This window comes from Sander lucioperca, chromosome 14 (genome assembly GCF_008315115.2).
Source record: "Sander lucioperca isolate FBNREF2018 chromosome 14, SLUC_FBN_1.2, whole genome shotgun sequence".
NCBI lineage: Eukaryota > Metazoa > Chordata > Actinopteri > Perciformes > Percidae > Sander > Sander lucioperca.
The window spans coordinates 30,575,283-30,589,816 of NC_050186.1; the positions used below are offsets into that span (position 1 = coordinate 30,575,283).

The window sequence follows — 14,534 nt, forward strand, 5'->3', positions numbered from 1 at the left end:
TTACATTCAAGCCATTGCCAAATGAGTTGCTACAAAGCTAATTAAGACTATCAGCTCCACACAACTCTCTCTGTATCAGTATGGCTATGTTCAGAAACTGGTGTCGTCCGGCGACTTTCGCGTGCAGAAACTCGAGTGAAAATAATGACCTCTTCTGAAGAGTCCTTAATGTTTTTTTAATCCTCCGTGTCCTTCTCGGGTACTAGCAACTGCGTAGAGGAGGGGTGGAGGCGGTGCGCGATCACAGAAGGCTTGTATCATGTGGACGCGCCGACAGTGTTGTCATTACTTAGAATTCCTCATCGGGGCGACGGAAACTACGCACTATAGCTTTAATGTAAGTAATCAAATGGGGTGTTCATGTTGTTTCATGTTGATATCTGTTAGTTAAAATGTTTTACCCTATTCACCTGCAGTATCTCCCCTTAATGTGTCTAAATATGTAAGAAAAAGCTGAGAGGCCAAGTACAGTCAGTTTAGTGTGGGGAGCCCTTTATGAACTGAAGTAGAATCATTTGTATCAATAACTTTAAGGATGAGATACAAGCTGATAAACTGTTACTTTCCATCATGCAAAATTGAAAGGCAGTGTAGATTTAAAGCAATAAGTGCAGTGTATACCTGAACAAATATTTGTGGTGACAAGTCATTTGCCAAGTAGATGCTCTATCTGCAGTATGTGTGTGCCTGTTTAGCTTGGCTCCATAATATGAAAGCTGGCATTTACAGTAGATCTGGAGTGGGAAAACATCACTTTGACTGCCAGTCTGCCACGCACACATCTTCATTAATTCTCAACCTCAATCACTCAGGCATGCACACTCCCTGCTGGCCTCTCCTCCCTCAGTAACAAACAATTTGTCCCAGGTTTGCATTTTGTTTTTCTCCTTCATTTTTGAAACAAACCTCTCTTCATGTCACAAGTTTGACAGGCATATCACGAAGCATAACAGCAGGTGAAGGAGTAGAAGCTTTTAGTGGATGTTGTTATGTAATTTGCTGTATTGGTATATTTATGTTAGTTTGCCCTGCTGCAATAACCTAATGTGCCCTTCAGGGACCAACTAAGTTAATCCAAAATTACCTTTTTACACATAGTTGGAGGCTAAACTGAGGGCCTTTTCAATACTTGGTTTTCACTCACACCTAAAGCTCATTTTTCTACTGTTGTTTTAGCGGCTGTGCAAAATGAAACAGCTGGGGAAATGAGCAGCAATGTGCTCCACAGTGATTTTGTGGCTACATTTACATTTTTGAGTGGAGGAGACATGCAGAAACGAGGACAATGAAACCTAGTGAGAGTTTTCTTTTTGTAAATAAGCAAATGAAAGCCTCTTCATTCGGCCGCGCTGTGTATGGGAAACTATTTATCATAAACAACACATGGCATGGTTAATAAATCTGAGCTACCAAGACAGCGCTAATGTATGGGCTACTGTAAGCAAAGCTGTGTGACATTAGAAAGACACAAAATACTTGTAGATATCAAATCTATATAGGACATACACACCTTGTTCTTCATGATTATTCTCTATGTAAAAGGAAACTCATTTAGTTTCGTATTTTCAAAGTTCTGTCCACTACTGTTATCAATCACGATGCCATTTTAGTCAGCAAGTTAATGGCTGAGATCAGGGAAATAGTGCAAAGAGAGCAGACACACGCTCACACACTCCAGCTGAGCCAGATTATTTAAAACTACTTATCGGGAAGTGAAACCAAAAGTGAGCCCACCAAACATGTTGGTTATAATCATTTAATGTAGGGCTGAACTATTTCAGAAAAAAAGCGCCATTTGTGGTTCATGTAGTTTTAAACAAGATGGGATTGTGCCAAGCATACCGTATCACAATACACTTTTTTAAATAGTCAGAGAAAAGTCAACTTCTAGTCTAAACTTGCTTGACATACATGTTAATTACATCACATTGGAGGTATACTTGACAAAACTGCGTAATATTCAAATTCATAATTTAGACATTCAAAAGTGACATCTACTAGTGATATCTACCGATAACAGCCCCTCGAATTAACCAAGAAAAGGTCAAGAATATTGGTGTTGTTTCGCTAACCCCCAAAATGACCTAAAGTTTCCCAGCAACAGTTGTCATTATAGCCGGTGAAAACAGCAGTTGCTGACAAAACTTCAATTTTCTGTAGTTTGTTAGGAAGACACTGTTCCCTATATAATTAACAGTCAAACACACATTTAAATTGTGGCTCTTGCGTTTTGACAACTGCACTTTTAAATTCAAGATATCAAACATATCTATGGTTGACACAACCACGCAACTGCAGTAGATCAAATTCCTTAAAGATTGAATTTCTCCTTAAATGTATCTATATTACACCACATCATCAAAATCTTCCTCTGTCTCTTTTCTTAATTATTTCTCCCCTCTGTGTCAATCTTTTACCCCTATCTCAATCTTTTTATTCAATGCCCCTCTCCCCAGTTTTAACCAGATTTTCTTTTTCCCTTTAACCACCAAAAATACAGACACACACACACACACACACACACACCCTCCCTCTGTGAGTGTGTGTATTACCTGGGGCCTTGGTGCAGTGCAAAGAGTTGGCTGGTCTGAATGTGTGTATTCATGTTTTATTGGCAGTGAAGTACATTATTCCCCAAACCCGCAGCGTTCCACTCATATCTGATTCTGCCTCTGGCAAGAGGGCCTAGGTGCGCGCACACACACACACACACACACACACACACACACACACACACACACACACACACACACACACACACACACACACACACACACACACACACACACACACACACACACACACACACACACACACACACACACACACACACACACACACACACAGGAAGGCTGCAAGCTTCTCCTGACATTAAAATCAGATGGCAGGGTGAACAAAGAAATTGCAAGCTGGATGAAACTTAGTACTTTCCAAACAAAAAGGACTCCGAAGCTGCCATAGTGTTAAATTATTTGGGAAGGGAAACCTGGACAGTTTCACCTGAAGGGCCAAGGGTGAATGTAGCGGTGAATTTATCTGATTTTAGAAAGAGATACAGTAATAGAGGTACAAAAAGAGACAGAAAGAAGGGAAGAGGGAAAAACTGTCTTTTAAAGAAAGAAAAAAAAAGAAAGAAGAGCCAATTTCTTAATGCCAGACAGATCCCTTAAGCGCTGTGTGAGGCAAAACAAAATATGCTTCAACAATACAATTCTTGTTTGCAGAGTGCTAATCAAAAAAACAAACATGAATTTCAATTCAACTATAAATTTAAAAAAAAAATAACGCTGGACATCAAAAATTGGGCAGAGAGAAAACAATTGAACAATGAACAAAGTTTCAACAAAAAGAAGAAGATTGTGCTTGGAAAAGGTGTTTTTTGGAAGGGTTTCTTTCCTTCTTTCTTCTGCAGATGCTTCAGATCCCACACGTACTTTAAGTCAAGATAAGTCAAGAGTGCCCAAAATAGTTCACAAAAGAATCCATGCCTGATCCTTAACAGAATGTGTGTTTCTATGTGTGTGCTTTAAAGATGTCCTTGGGAAAATGTCTTTCGGCTTGGTGTGCATGCATACGTGTGCATGTGTTACCTTCATCAGTCCGAATCTGAGCACGACTGGGACGCAGCGACCAAGACAAAAAACAGATGACTGTCAGACACACAGGACTGGACAAAAGGCCTGGCATCTAGAAAGACAGAGAGAGGGGGAGGTGGGAAAGGAGGAGGTATAATGATTAGGGATTTTTTTTTAAGCCTAAGAGGTTTGGCAGTAAGCGTCAACAACATCAGCAACAGCATCATCATCATCATTCTGAGTCCATTTTGTACAAGCAAATGGGTATGAAAGGAAAATGCATGTGAAAAACAGCCAGAAATGTCACATTTCTTTCATCAATTTTCTCACCAAAGCAACTACATACCAATGTTTAAATTGTTTGGCAACATGTTGCAGGTAATCACTTCACAAATCAGGCTATGTCCGCCTTTCCCTTATTATTGAAAATTCTATGTTACATAAAGTCCTATAAGGCAAAGACAACAAGACAATTGGTCACCTCTATTTCTGGCTAGTGAAAATCGTTTCTCATAAAAAAACAGAGAAACTATGTTGGACATGACTTTTTGTTTCCACTGGCTTTACCAGAATCTCTGGGAAATAAAGTTTCAGGTCCATTTGTGCTAGAGAACAAATCCATTAAGCAGTTTTGTACCGTAAGTGAACTCAACACATTTTCTTTATAATTTAACCAAGATGTACACACTGCAAAAAGTAGAAGCCAGTAGCGTAGAAAAAGTAAAAAATGTATTGTATTCTAAACAAATGTATTTGTTTAGAATTATACTATGGCCTGGTGGTACTATGGTGAGCAGGATGTGTGTGTCATACATGAAAAAGACTTTATCTCGCTCTCATTTCATTTCATTTCAATTTTAATAACATTAAGCTATACTGGTATGGAGTTTGACAGGTCAAGTAACTCTGTGAGTCTGTGTTTAGGCACAGCGGTGCTTTGAGCTAAATGGTAACATCAGCATGCTAAATCGCACTAAACACACAGTACAGCTGAGGCTGATTTTACTACGTATTGACACATTTATAAAAACGGCATGATCAGGGCCGGGATTTCAGTGTGGGATAGTGGGTATTGCGCATCATTTCAGTGATTCCTGCGAATCTAGCACTTACTATGAGGAAAATTCACACACAAATTTGTCTGTGTGTCTCTTAATGTTCAGCCAATGTTTGCGCCGGTGCGGAATCATGTGCGGAATGCGGGACGACTGCCTGGAGGCGCTGCATCAACGGACGCATGAAAACATGAATGGACCGCTGGCTGAAAGGTTAACATCCAGGTGTAAACCTCGCTCAGAAAAAAACAAAAAAAAAAAAACACCGAAACCCGAAAGGACTAACGCAAACGGCACTGTGTCAACCACGTGTATCAGACAGATGGTGGCAACGTTAATAAGAAACAGCAGTCAAAAGACAAGAATCAGACTACAGCTGTGAAATAGAGCTGCTGGATTTGTAAATTGTACGGCGCTGCGCCTTCTTATCAGCGGTTACAAAATGTCATGTCGTGAACATGGATTCGGCACACAAAACGGGATTTAAACTAAAATCATAAATTCACTGAGTAATACAGACCTTAACAATCTGATGCTCTTTTCAGAGCGTGCCCCTTGCATTTCAGGTACTGATCAACAGGACATACATGTCATTCAACTGCTTTATGCAAATATGTGATGATGATTTGATTGGCTGTATGCACGTCTATATATCTATCCAAGTAGACAGAGAAGACATTTCGACCATAACATTGTATGCACAGACATCATGAAACAATTACAATATTGAATATACATAATTCCTGAGTGCGGTGCATGTAATTAAGAGAGCGTGGCAGAAAGACAAAAACATACAGTATGCTTTCAGTTGGACTGAATGGAAGAAAACATTCTGGACATTACAGCATATAACAATGACACTGTCATGCGTCATGGAGTTATGAGAGTGTGATGTGGTGCTGCTGATCATTTTATCCTCAGGCGGGAGAGAGAGACACTAAAAAAGGCTCTGTGAATGTGATAAAGAGTGAACGACTACGTGGTGTAGGTGTTTGTGAGCTACTAAGCCCAAAACAAACACGCTTATCATATGTCTGGTGCCACTTCTTTGCACGTGAAAAACTCATCAACACTTTAGTCGGCCCCTCCACAGCGAGAGAGGGAGATTGAAGGCCCATAAAATGCATTTCCTGTTCAAATGGGATGTGACTGAAGCCGGGGGTCATAACACAGCAGTGAGTGATCCATAGAAGCACAAGCAACAGACCCCTAACAGACCATTTCACACAGTTTTAAACATAAACATTTTTAAATGTGTCCCAGTTCATGGATGACGTCAGCTGACAGGAAGCGAACATGGACCTAATCTGTTGCCTAGCAATGCAATTCCAGTGAAACCGTCTATATGAAAAGAAGACTGACGAAAGCGTTTGCTTCACACCACAACTCCGCCCTGGAGAGTGGGAGCAATGTGATTTCCTCATGCTTCATTAGAGTTTCTTGTCATTGAGGAGAGTGAGATATAGAGGAATTAAATGATATGTCCACAAGCTCCACATACGTTAGTGTGCAGTGCAACAAAATATCAAACACACTGTACGGATAGATTATTAAAGAACTTTGCCCATTTTCTAGAATAAGCATACAAATATCTCTGGAGCCTTCAAACCTAATGGAAAAACAAAGTGACAAATGTAGTTATAAATACGTTGTACTGTAAATGGGACTTTTAAAGCCCCAATCTGTGACCACAGCAACACTCGGATGATGTATACCAAAGATAAATGTTTTTTTTTTTTTTTTTTTTAAACAGTAAAACATAGAAAGTGAAAATCTGAAAGACTGGAAAAGAAACAAGGATACAAGAAAAAGGGAAACAATGAACCAGTTCAGTGTGTTGCACTCTAATACGCTTGTTCAGAATCAGAATAGGATGTATTGCCAAGTAAATAACACAAGGAAATTGCCTTGGTGGTTGTGCATACATTAACAAAATAAATGTTATAATAATAAATAATAAAGGATGTATGGTTTAGTGCAGGATGTGCAACAATGTGGAGGGAATGTGCAATAGTCAGGTATACAGTGCTGCTCATGAGTATAGGAACCCATGCTAAAGTTGACTGAAAAGAGGAATAAAAAAAATTAAAAAATCATCTTTTGGAAATTGATCTTAATACCTTAAGTGAAAAAAAATAGGAAAAATCCAACCTTTGAGAACACCAATTTTCTTTGTGAATGAATAATGTATCGTAAATAAATAAATGTTCTTCCTTAAAATACAGGTAAGTACACCCCTATGTTAAATTCCCATAGAGGCAGGCAGATTTTTATTTTTAAAGGCCAGTTATTTCATGGATCCAGGATTCTATGCATCCTGATAAAGTTCCCTTGGCCTTTGGAATTAAAATAGCCCGACATCATCACATACCCTTCACCATACCTAGAGATTGGCATGGTTTTATTTCAGTTAGCCTAATAGCTGGTTCGATTTGCATTGAGAGATGATCTTATGGAAAGTACCCCATGCCAATCTCTAGGTATACATTATTCATTCACAAAGAAAATTGGTGTTCTCAAAGGCTGGATTTTTCCTAATTTTTTCAATTAAGGCATTAAGATCAATTTCCAAAAGATGATTTTTTTATTCCTCTTTTTAGTCAACTTTAGCAGGGGTTCCTATACTCATGAGCAGCACTGTATAGTGCAGGATGTTCTTTAACTTTTGTGTTGACTACATTCAATAGTGCATTGTTGCGTGGTTAAGCTGAAAGCAAGTCTGAAAGGATTAAATCCGGTCATCAGTCAGTCAGCAGTAGTCATGCAGCATGTAAAAGAAAATAGTGTCCAATAGCTCCGTTAAATGTGTTTACTTCATAGAGACTATTCATCATCCTGCTTAACATTATGAACTTCTCAATGCCATGTTTCTACAGAAAGTACAAGTGAGACATTTTCTGTGGGTCGACTAAAAGTCTAATAAAGAGCTCACTGCTTTCATTTGTACAAATCTGTTTCTCAATGTCAAACACACTGTTCTGCTTCACAAAGAGCAAAATGTGGGGTGAGTGATGAGTTGGAAGGTTGTGAATGTACAGTGACGGTACCTTATCTTACAATATTTTTTTATTTTTTGTGTATTATATACAGTGATTATGGTTTAGAGTCTTACAACAAGAAAAGCAATCACTTGTTGGATGATTACTAAAAAGATGGAATCTACTTAGCCTAACGCTTGTTTTCTTGTTTTCTCAAATTAGGTTTTAAGCCCAGAGCCTTTTTCCAGGTATATCAAAAGACAAGACAGTAACAGAGTAAGTAGGAGCAATGAATGGCAACTGTAAAATACCACATCTTAGATCTAAATCACAAATCAGCCTTCTCCATTAAGGGCTGTCAACTCTGGAACACATCACCAACTGAAATCAAATGAATTCCAGACATAACATATTTTCAAAAGGTTAAGTGCTGGCTAAAAGCAAACCAGAGCTCTACCCATTTTTGGCTAATTGCACTGTAAATTACCAATGTGGCATGTGTATTGTGTGATGTGTTTTTTTATTGTATTCCATATTGTTCCATCTTTTCCATATTGTAGTGTATTTTGGTTTGATGATCCTGAAAGCGGTAGGCTATATTTAAATTATACTGTACATGTAAAAGCTAAGGAAATTACATGGAAATTAACAATAGCTATAAACTCTTTGCAGCACATCTGTTTCATGCTCTGTATTTGGAACTATGTTTAATTGCACTGCCTCGATCAAATCAAATACAATTGAAATCAAATTCAATTATATCCTCAAACTGCAGTGGATGATGCATCCATCTCATCGATTCAACAATACAACACTAGCTTGGCCTAAGCATGTTTGTGTATCATGCCATTTATGTTTCAATGTACCAGAGAATCGGTTCATTGCTCTGCATTTATTTGTTCATAGCATCTACTGTAATGCTAGCAGTTTAGCTCGATACATGATTCTGTAAAATGTATAGTTTCCCTCCTTTTCAATGAGATCAATGCGATGAAAACATGAAAGACATTAAAAGGTCAAGAGCTCCGATGTTAACTTGCCAACTGACATGTCATTATTGAGTGGAGTTTGGCTGGCTGTCAATCTACGTACCATTTTCCATAAACACGTAGGGAGGATAGTTGCATTAATTTACTGTAAACTTAAATACCACCACCATGTTTTTTAGACAGTTTGTCTTATTTGAGTATGTGTGTTGTTCCATTTAAAAAGGAAAATCAACATCTTCTTTGACTTCTATTTATATTATTATTATTTTTTTTATTTTTTAAAATTGCTTTTACACCTGTAGTTTGGTTCCCTTAGTCCAGACCAAAAAGATGAACATCACCAGCACTATGGAGCAACAGAGGAAAACCAAAACAAAGTTTATTCCAAAGACTGACAGCCAGTCATGCAGCACTTTACTGCATGTTAAGGCTTAATATCTTCTCTGGTGGTCACAAGAGAGCTCAAAAGGAAAAGTTGGCTATGAGTATCATTAACTGAGACTGCAACTAGACCTCAGAAAACTGATCTGTCATGTTATACTTACTACTACTACTTACTACTTATAATTCCTAAATACTGCATAGGAACCTTATAAAAGATAGATCTTTATAAGGTTCCTTATACCTGCACCAACACCTTACACGGTTCTGCTACCATGAAGATTTGAAAGAACATGACCGATTGCTTCATAGTTGACAGTTGTGTGTGATACTGGGCTGCACAAATAAACTGGATTCGCGGAAGAAAACATTTTAAAACATCCTCGGTGGCTGTGCGATTAAACCTGTAACCTCCGGTTCTTGGCCTCTCTGTAAGCGTGAGGTCCCGCTGCCAGACTGCCAACTGTTTGTTTAAACCATAAAGTAAACATAATCAACGTTTCATCAGGAGAACGAGGTGTTGCGTTTGGATATACAAGTGATGTGAGGCTGCCAATGTCTAAACAATGGTGACGGCGTGTTTGGTGGATTATAGACACTGATTAACAGTGTTGTAGGTACATTTTAGATTCGGATTAACAGTGTTGTTGTTAGTGAAACTATAAGGGCGATGATGTGACAGTTGTGTAAGTCAAAAAGGATTATGGCTTTAGCTTAAGCAAGCGGGACGCTATCAAACTGAGTCAGGAAAACATAAGCAAATCACTCACTGAGTAATCTATAGAGCAACACACATCAGCGGTGTATGATGATGTTAAAACACCTGCCTCTCTTGTTTTCTATGTAAGCCCCCCCCCCCCCCCCGGCAGTGTCAGGATAAGCTACTGTCCCATTGTTAAGGCACGTCAACACGCCATAGAAGCTGCAATTTTGATCAAATTCACTCAACATATGGGCACATCCCGGTTATTCTACATATTGCGTGACGCAAGCAAACCTATCAATCTCTAGCACTGCATTATTTAGCTGCAGTGTTGCCTTTGATAATATGTATATATGTTTTTGGAGTCAAAAAAAGATTATCAAAGTTTTAATATGTTTTTAAGAAGGGAAAACTTAAGAAACACGTTTGGGATATGCACAAAAAAACAGCAAAATACACTGCTGATTATATAGCTAAAGACACAGGTATTAGTAAATCTATCTCCCCTTGAGCTAAATATATATATAAAAAAAAAAAAATAAGTACTTGGAAAACCTCTTTCTTCTTTCGTTTTTTCATGCCCTACCTTTATTTGCTCAGCAATGTTTTCTTTTTCTTCTCACACTAGCTCCGTTGAAGGTTGAAACATTTGATCCCACTCAATAAAACACACCATTAACAACTTAAACACTGGGATAAGTATCATGGCCCATTTATTAACCCACCATTGGTAAATGTAAATCACCTGGGCCTGCTTTTCAAAACATATTTTAGCACTTTAAGAGCAAAATGCACATGCAGCACATTACTAGATGCAGATCCACCATGGGAAAGTGATGAAAAGATGATGAAATCCATTATTCAGTGAAAGTGGTGCATGTGCATCTGCCCAAAAAAACAGATGTGCAGTTGAGACTAAGACATCCACAGTGGCTCACAAAATCATATCCCCCCCAAAAGCGTACACCGAGATCTGGAAAGCAGAGATAACCACTATTTCGACTAGCGTCTTACGATGTAGCAGGACAGTGTTACATTTACCACTGCGGCACTGTAACTTCACACAGCAGCGAACTCAGCACATTCAAATCTCACCGACTCCTGTCTCCCTCACTTGCTTACATTCCTCTTCCTATGTCCATCCCTCCCTTCATGCTTTCTTAAGCCTCTATACATTCAGTACATTCTGTATCCTGTAACCCAGCTGGTACACTGGTCAGCTCTTTTTGTTTTGTTTTTTGTCTTACACGGACACTGGACTCTGAGCAATACCTCACACTCCAATCAAACTGCGGCGTAGGATTATAAATGGAAAACATACTCTACACTGTATTTAGCTGACTGTGCACATCACTAAAGAAGTACTCCATCATTTGAGTATCGAATACTACTCACTAGGGCTGTCCTCGACTAAAGAAATTCTTAGTCGACTAACACTTATATGATTTTGTCGATTAATCGATTAGTTGACGTAATCGACAGAGCTGTGCTCTTTGAGAGATGATTAAGAATAGAAAAGCACAATATAAATGTAGTTAATGAACCATCTGTAAAACTGAGTTTCTCCACAATTAATCCTGCAAAAGCACCACTTTAAATCTTGTGCTTACCAGAAATGTGCTCATAAGTTTCTTGGAAATGAGTAATTAAGCATGAATAAGCATAAAAAATGACTCATCAACTAAAGAAATCTTAGTCGACTAAGACCAAAACGACCGATTAGTCGACTAATCGACCAAGAGGTGGCAGCCCTACTACTCACCCCATCTGCTTATAAGGTGGCTCGGAAAAAAAAATTCCGGGCCACCTTTTAGGCCTACAGGCGGTGATTCCTTTAATTAAAACAGTACAACATACCTCAGCGTGCCCCGCGACAGTGGCAGTCTAACCGCCACGATATCTTGATGTGGCATTGCTAGGACTGTTGTGTTTACTATAAATGGGAAATGGCCCTTTCATGCATAACATATAAATAAGGTTATTCTTTTGCCTCCTCTAGAAATGCCTCTAGTGAATGAGAATAAATATTTGTTTATGGACTTGAATGGGTTAAGGGAATATTGATTTAAACGGTTGCCTCCAAAGTCTAGCCTGATGGTAAACCCCAAGGACACTTCTCTTCGCTGTCCACCACTTTTCACCACTTTTTTTTGTCTGTCGCTTACTTTTTTTTTTAGATCTTGACACAACTCCCCTCCCCCCAAATCTAGTTTGTAGTCAGTCCTTGACTACGGTTTCCGAAGCCTCTAATGCCAGAACGTTCAAGGTTCAGTAAACATATTAATGTCAAACTTTATAATGGCTTACCCTCTTCCCTTTCCTGCTCCCCTCCAGAGTAACTACAGACCAGAAAATACATGCTGCTCCCTGTACCTTTCCTTCACTCCCATGTATTTTTCCATTCTATCAATTCCCATAATTAGCTCTCTCTTATCTCTACCTCGCCATCCTTAGAAGTCTATTTTCTCTCTCTCCCTGCCTGTGGTTTCCTGCATAGGGCCTCTTTATTTTCCATCACTAATGCCACACAGTACAAGGTCCTGTAAACATATTAACACAAAGGTTCCACTGACACTTGAGAACAATGCCGTTCCTTGAGAGCAAAGTGCTAATCTGTCCTTTCAAACCAAAGCAACACGTTCCTGCTCCTACTTGAGTGCGAGTTGACCTGTCTTAGGAGTGTTTCTTTCTAACAGCTTGGCCGTATTTGTATCGTGGGTCTGTTCTAAATGTTTATGGTGGGCATGTCTAGATTGACTATCTCAGGTTCCACCTGAAAATGTGGAGCTATTATTGGCAGATGGCCATGTTAGAGGACATGTTATTCCAAACCGAGCCCCTTCAGCCCAAGAAAAGACTAAACCAGGGATCTTAGGTCAGATATAGTAAACGATATCGTTCTGCTTCACTTTTGTGACCTTCCCTTGTCTTTTTGTGCTTTGGTGAAAATGAGCCATATTTTTTTCTGACTCCAAGTGCACAAATACAAAAGAATACAAAAACACAAAGTTTGAATATTTCATCTTTGCTGTGTATATTTGATCTAATTCCTGGAAATAAACGTAAAGCTCCACTGTACAAGACTCCTGTAAAAATACATTAGTATTGGTAAACATCGTTTTACACACACACACACACACACACACCTTCCCCAGTGAAAGTCTAGTATCAGATACGGTCACTTTTCCACTCAACATGAAATTACTCAAAACAGTCTTCTTGATAAAATACTCAGTTCAGAGAAAACCAGACTCACAAACATTCAATGTTTTTCCTCTGATGCCAAAGAAACAAATACTTGACAGTTCAGTAAAACCAGTGAAGGCACAGCTGAGTTTACTCCTCATCCTATTAATGTATACAAAAACTCCCTCTGGAAGCCACACGGCTACTGGGATCTGTACAAGTCTATTACCACAAACCACTTTTCTCAGCAGCTGGAGGAGGTCTTTCTGAAGCTAAATGTGAAAAACCAGACTTTCATCCAGTGCAAACATGTCCATGGTGAGCTATGCTGCCTCTACAGTACCATGCTACCTGCACGGTGGTTAGGAACAAAATTCTTATCTTTACTCAGCCTACCAGTTACTGAAAAATAATGCTCAACGCAAAAGAGTCGCGATGTTACGCATTATAACTGCCAATAGCACACTAAAAAGTGTCATGGACCACTATGAGCTTCTCAAATTTCAACGCTCTTCTTTCTGTGGGTTGTGTGAGAGAGAGAGTGAGGGGGTGTGTAATCGCAATCCTATTCTGTGACTCACCTCTACCAGTCACCTTTCTACTGTAACTCTACCAGCAAGAACCAGAATAGACAGGGGAATGTAGCCATGGATATTGTCACCAGGATGCACCCATAATGCAAGTATTCCCACATGCACAGAGATGCAAAACAACAGTGAAGATCCAAATCCACAGTTTGTTCTTGAAAATAAAATTGCTCAGAGTAATTAAAAATAATTGCAGGAGCAGAGCATGCTAAAATTCCTGGGTGAAAAACATTCCTTCCGAGACAACAGTAATAATAATAATAATGAGGTCAAGGGCAATAGCCAAGGGAGTCTGACAAAAGTCACGCAATAGCTGCGCTTAGAAGCACTGGGAAAAGGACTGCTGAAGGAAGTGGAGAAGAAAAATCATAGTAAAATGAGGTGTGCGCACGCTGAGTAATCCAATTCAAAAGGACTCTCTTTTAGCAATTCCTCTCTGTGGCAGTATTATCCCACATGGTGAGTCACTTACACTCTGGCATGCCACTGCACATTCAGTCAACTTTACAAGAGAAGAAGCAAGACAGTGAAAGGGGAGAATGGCAGAGAAAAGAAAAAAGAGAGAGCAGAAGGCAGAGGGCTTGAAAACAGGGTAAAACAAACTGATGGGCAGAAATGGCTCTTTAACATTTTCCACAGGCAGGCACGCGCACGCACTGTCCGATGACAGACACACACACACGCACACACGCACACACACACTGTCCGGTGACATAACAGATTATTACAGGATGTCCTGTTTATGAGGACAAGTCATTAGAGTTTATGTCATAAATTAAAGATTAACAAAGACTGATGTAAGTCGGCCTACTGCTTGTACAATGTGGTCATCAGTGTGTATGCATGTGCATATTTCTTTGTGTCAGTGTGCATTGTGGTGTGCTCCAGTAATGACCATAGGGAAATAATGGCAAGCAAATTGAGGGATTAGCTAACCTACGTGGTACAAGTGCATGTGTGTGAGTTATGGACTATAGAGTGTGTGTGCACTAAACCAACAATATAGCGAGGTCAGGCCAAGACGGTGGGGGCGTATTACAATGGCTCTGGTGTTTACCCAAGTCACTATGGCAACCATTG

At 39.3% G+C, this 14,534-nt stretch overlaps 1 protein-coding gene and 1 long non-coding RNA gene across 3 annotated transcripts in view; one reads left to right on the plus strand and one right to left on the minus strand.

Annotated features, from left to right (window-relative positions):
* LOC116045153 overlaps positions 1–14,534 on the plus strand; it is an 810,130-nt gene that overhangs the window by 476,813 nt on the left and 318,783 nt on the right. The gene's annotated exons all lie outside the window — the stretch shown is intronic.
* The window catches only part of il11ra (interleukin 11 receptor, alpha), a 55,717-nt gene that overhangs the window by 12,758 nt on the left and 28,425 nt on the right, over positions 1–14,534 (minus strand). For both annotated transcript variants that reach the window (XM_035991241.1, XM_031292665.2), the window contains exon 2: positions 3,591–3,687. In XM_035991241.1, coding sequence (XP_035847134.1) covers positions 3,591–3,687 — 97 coding nt within the window. The remainder of the gene's footprint in view (positions 1–3,590; positions 3,688–14,534) is intronic.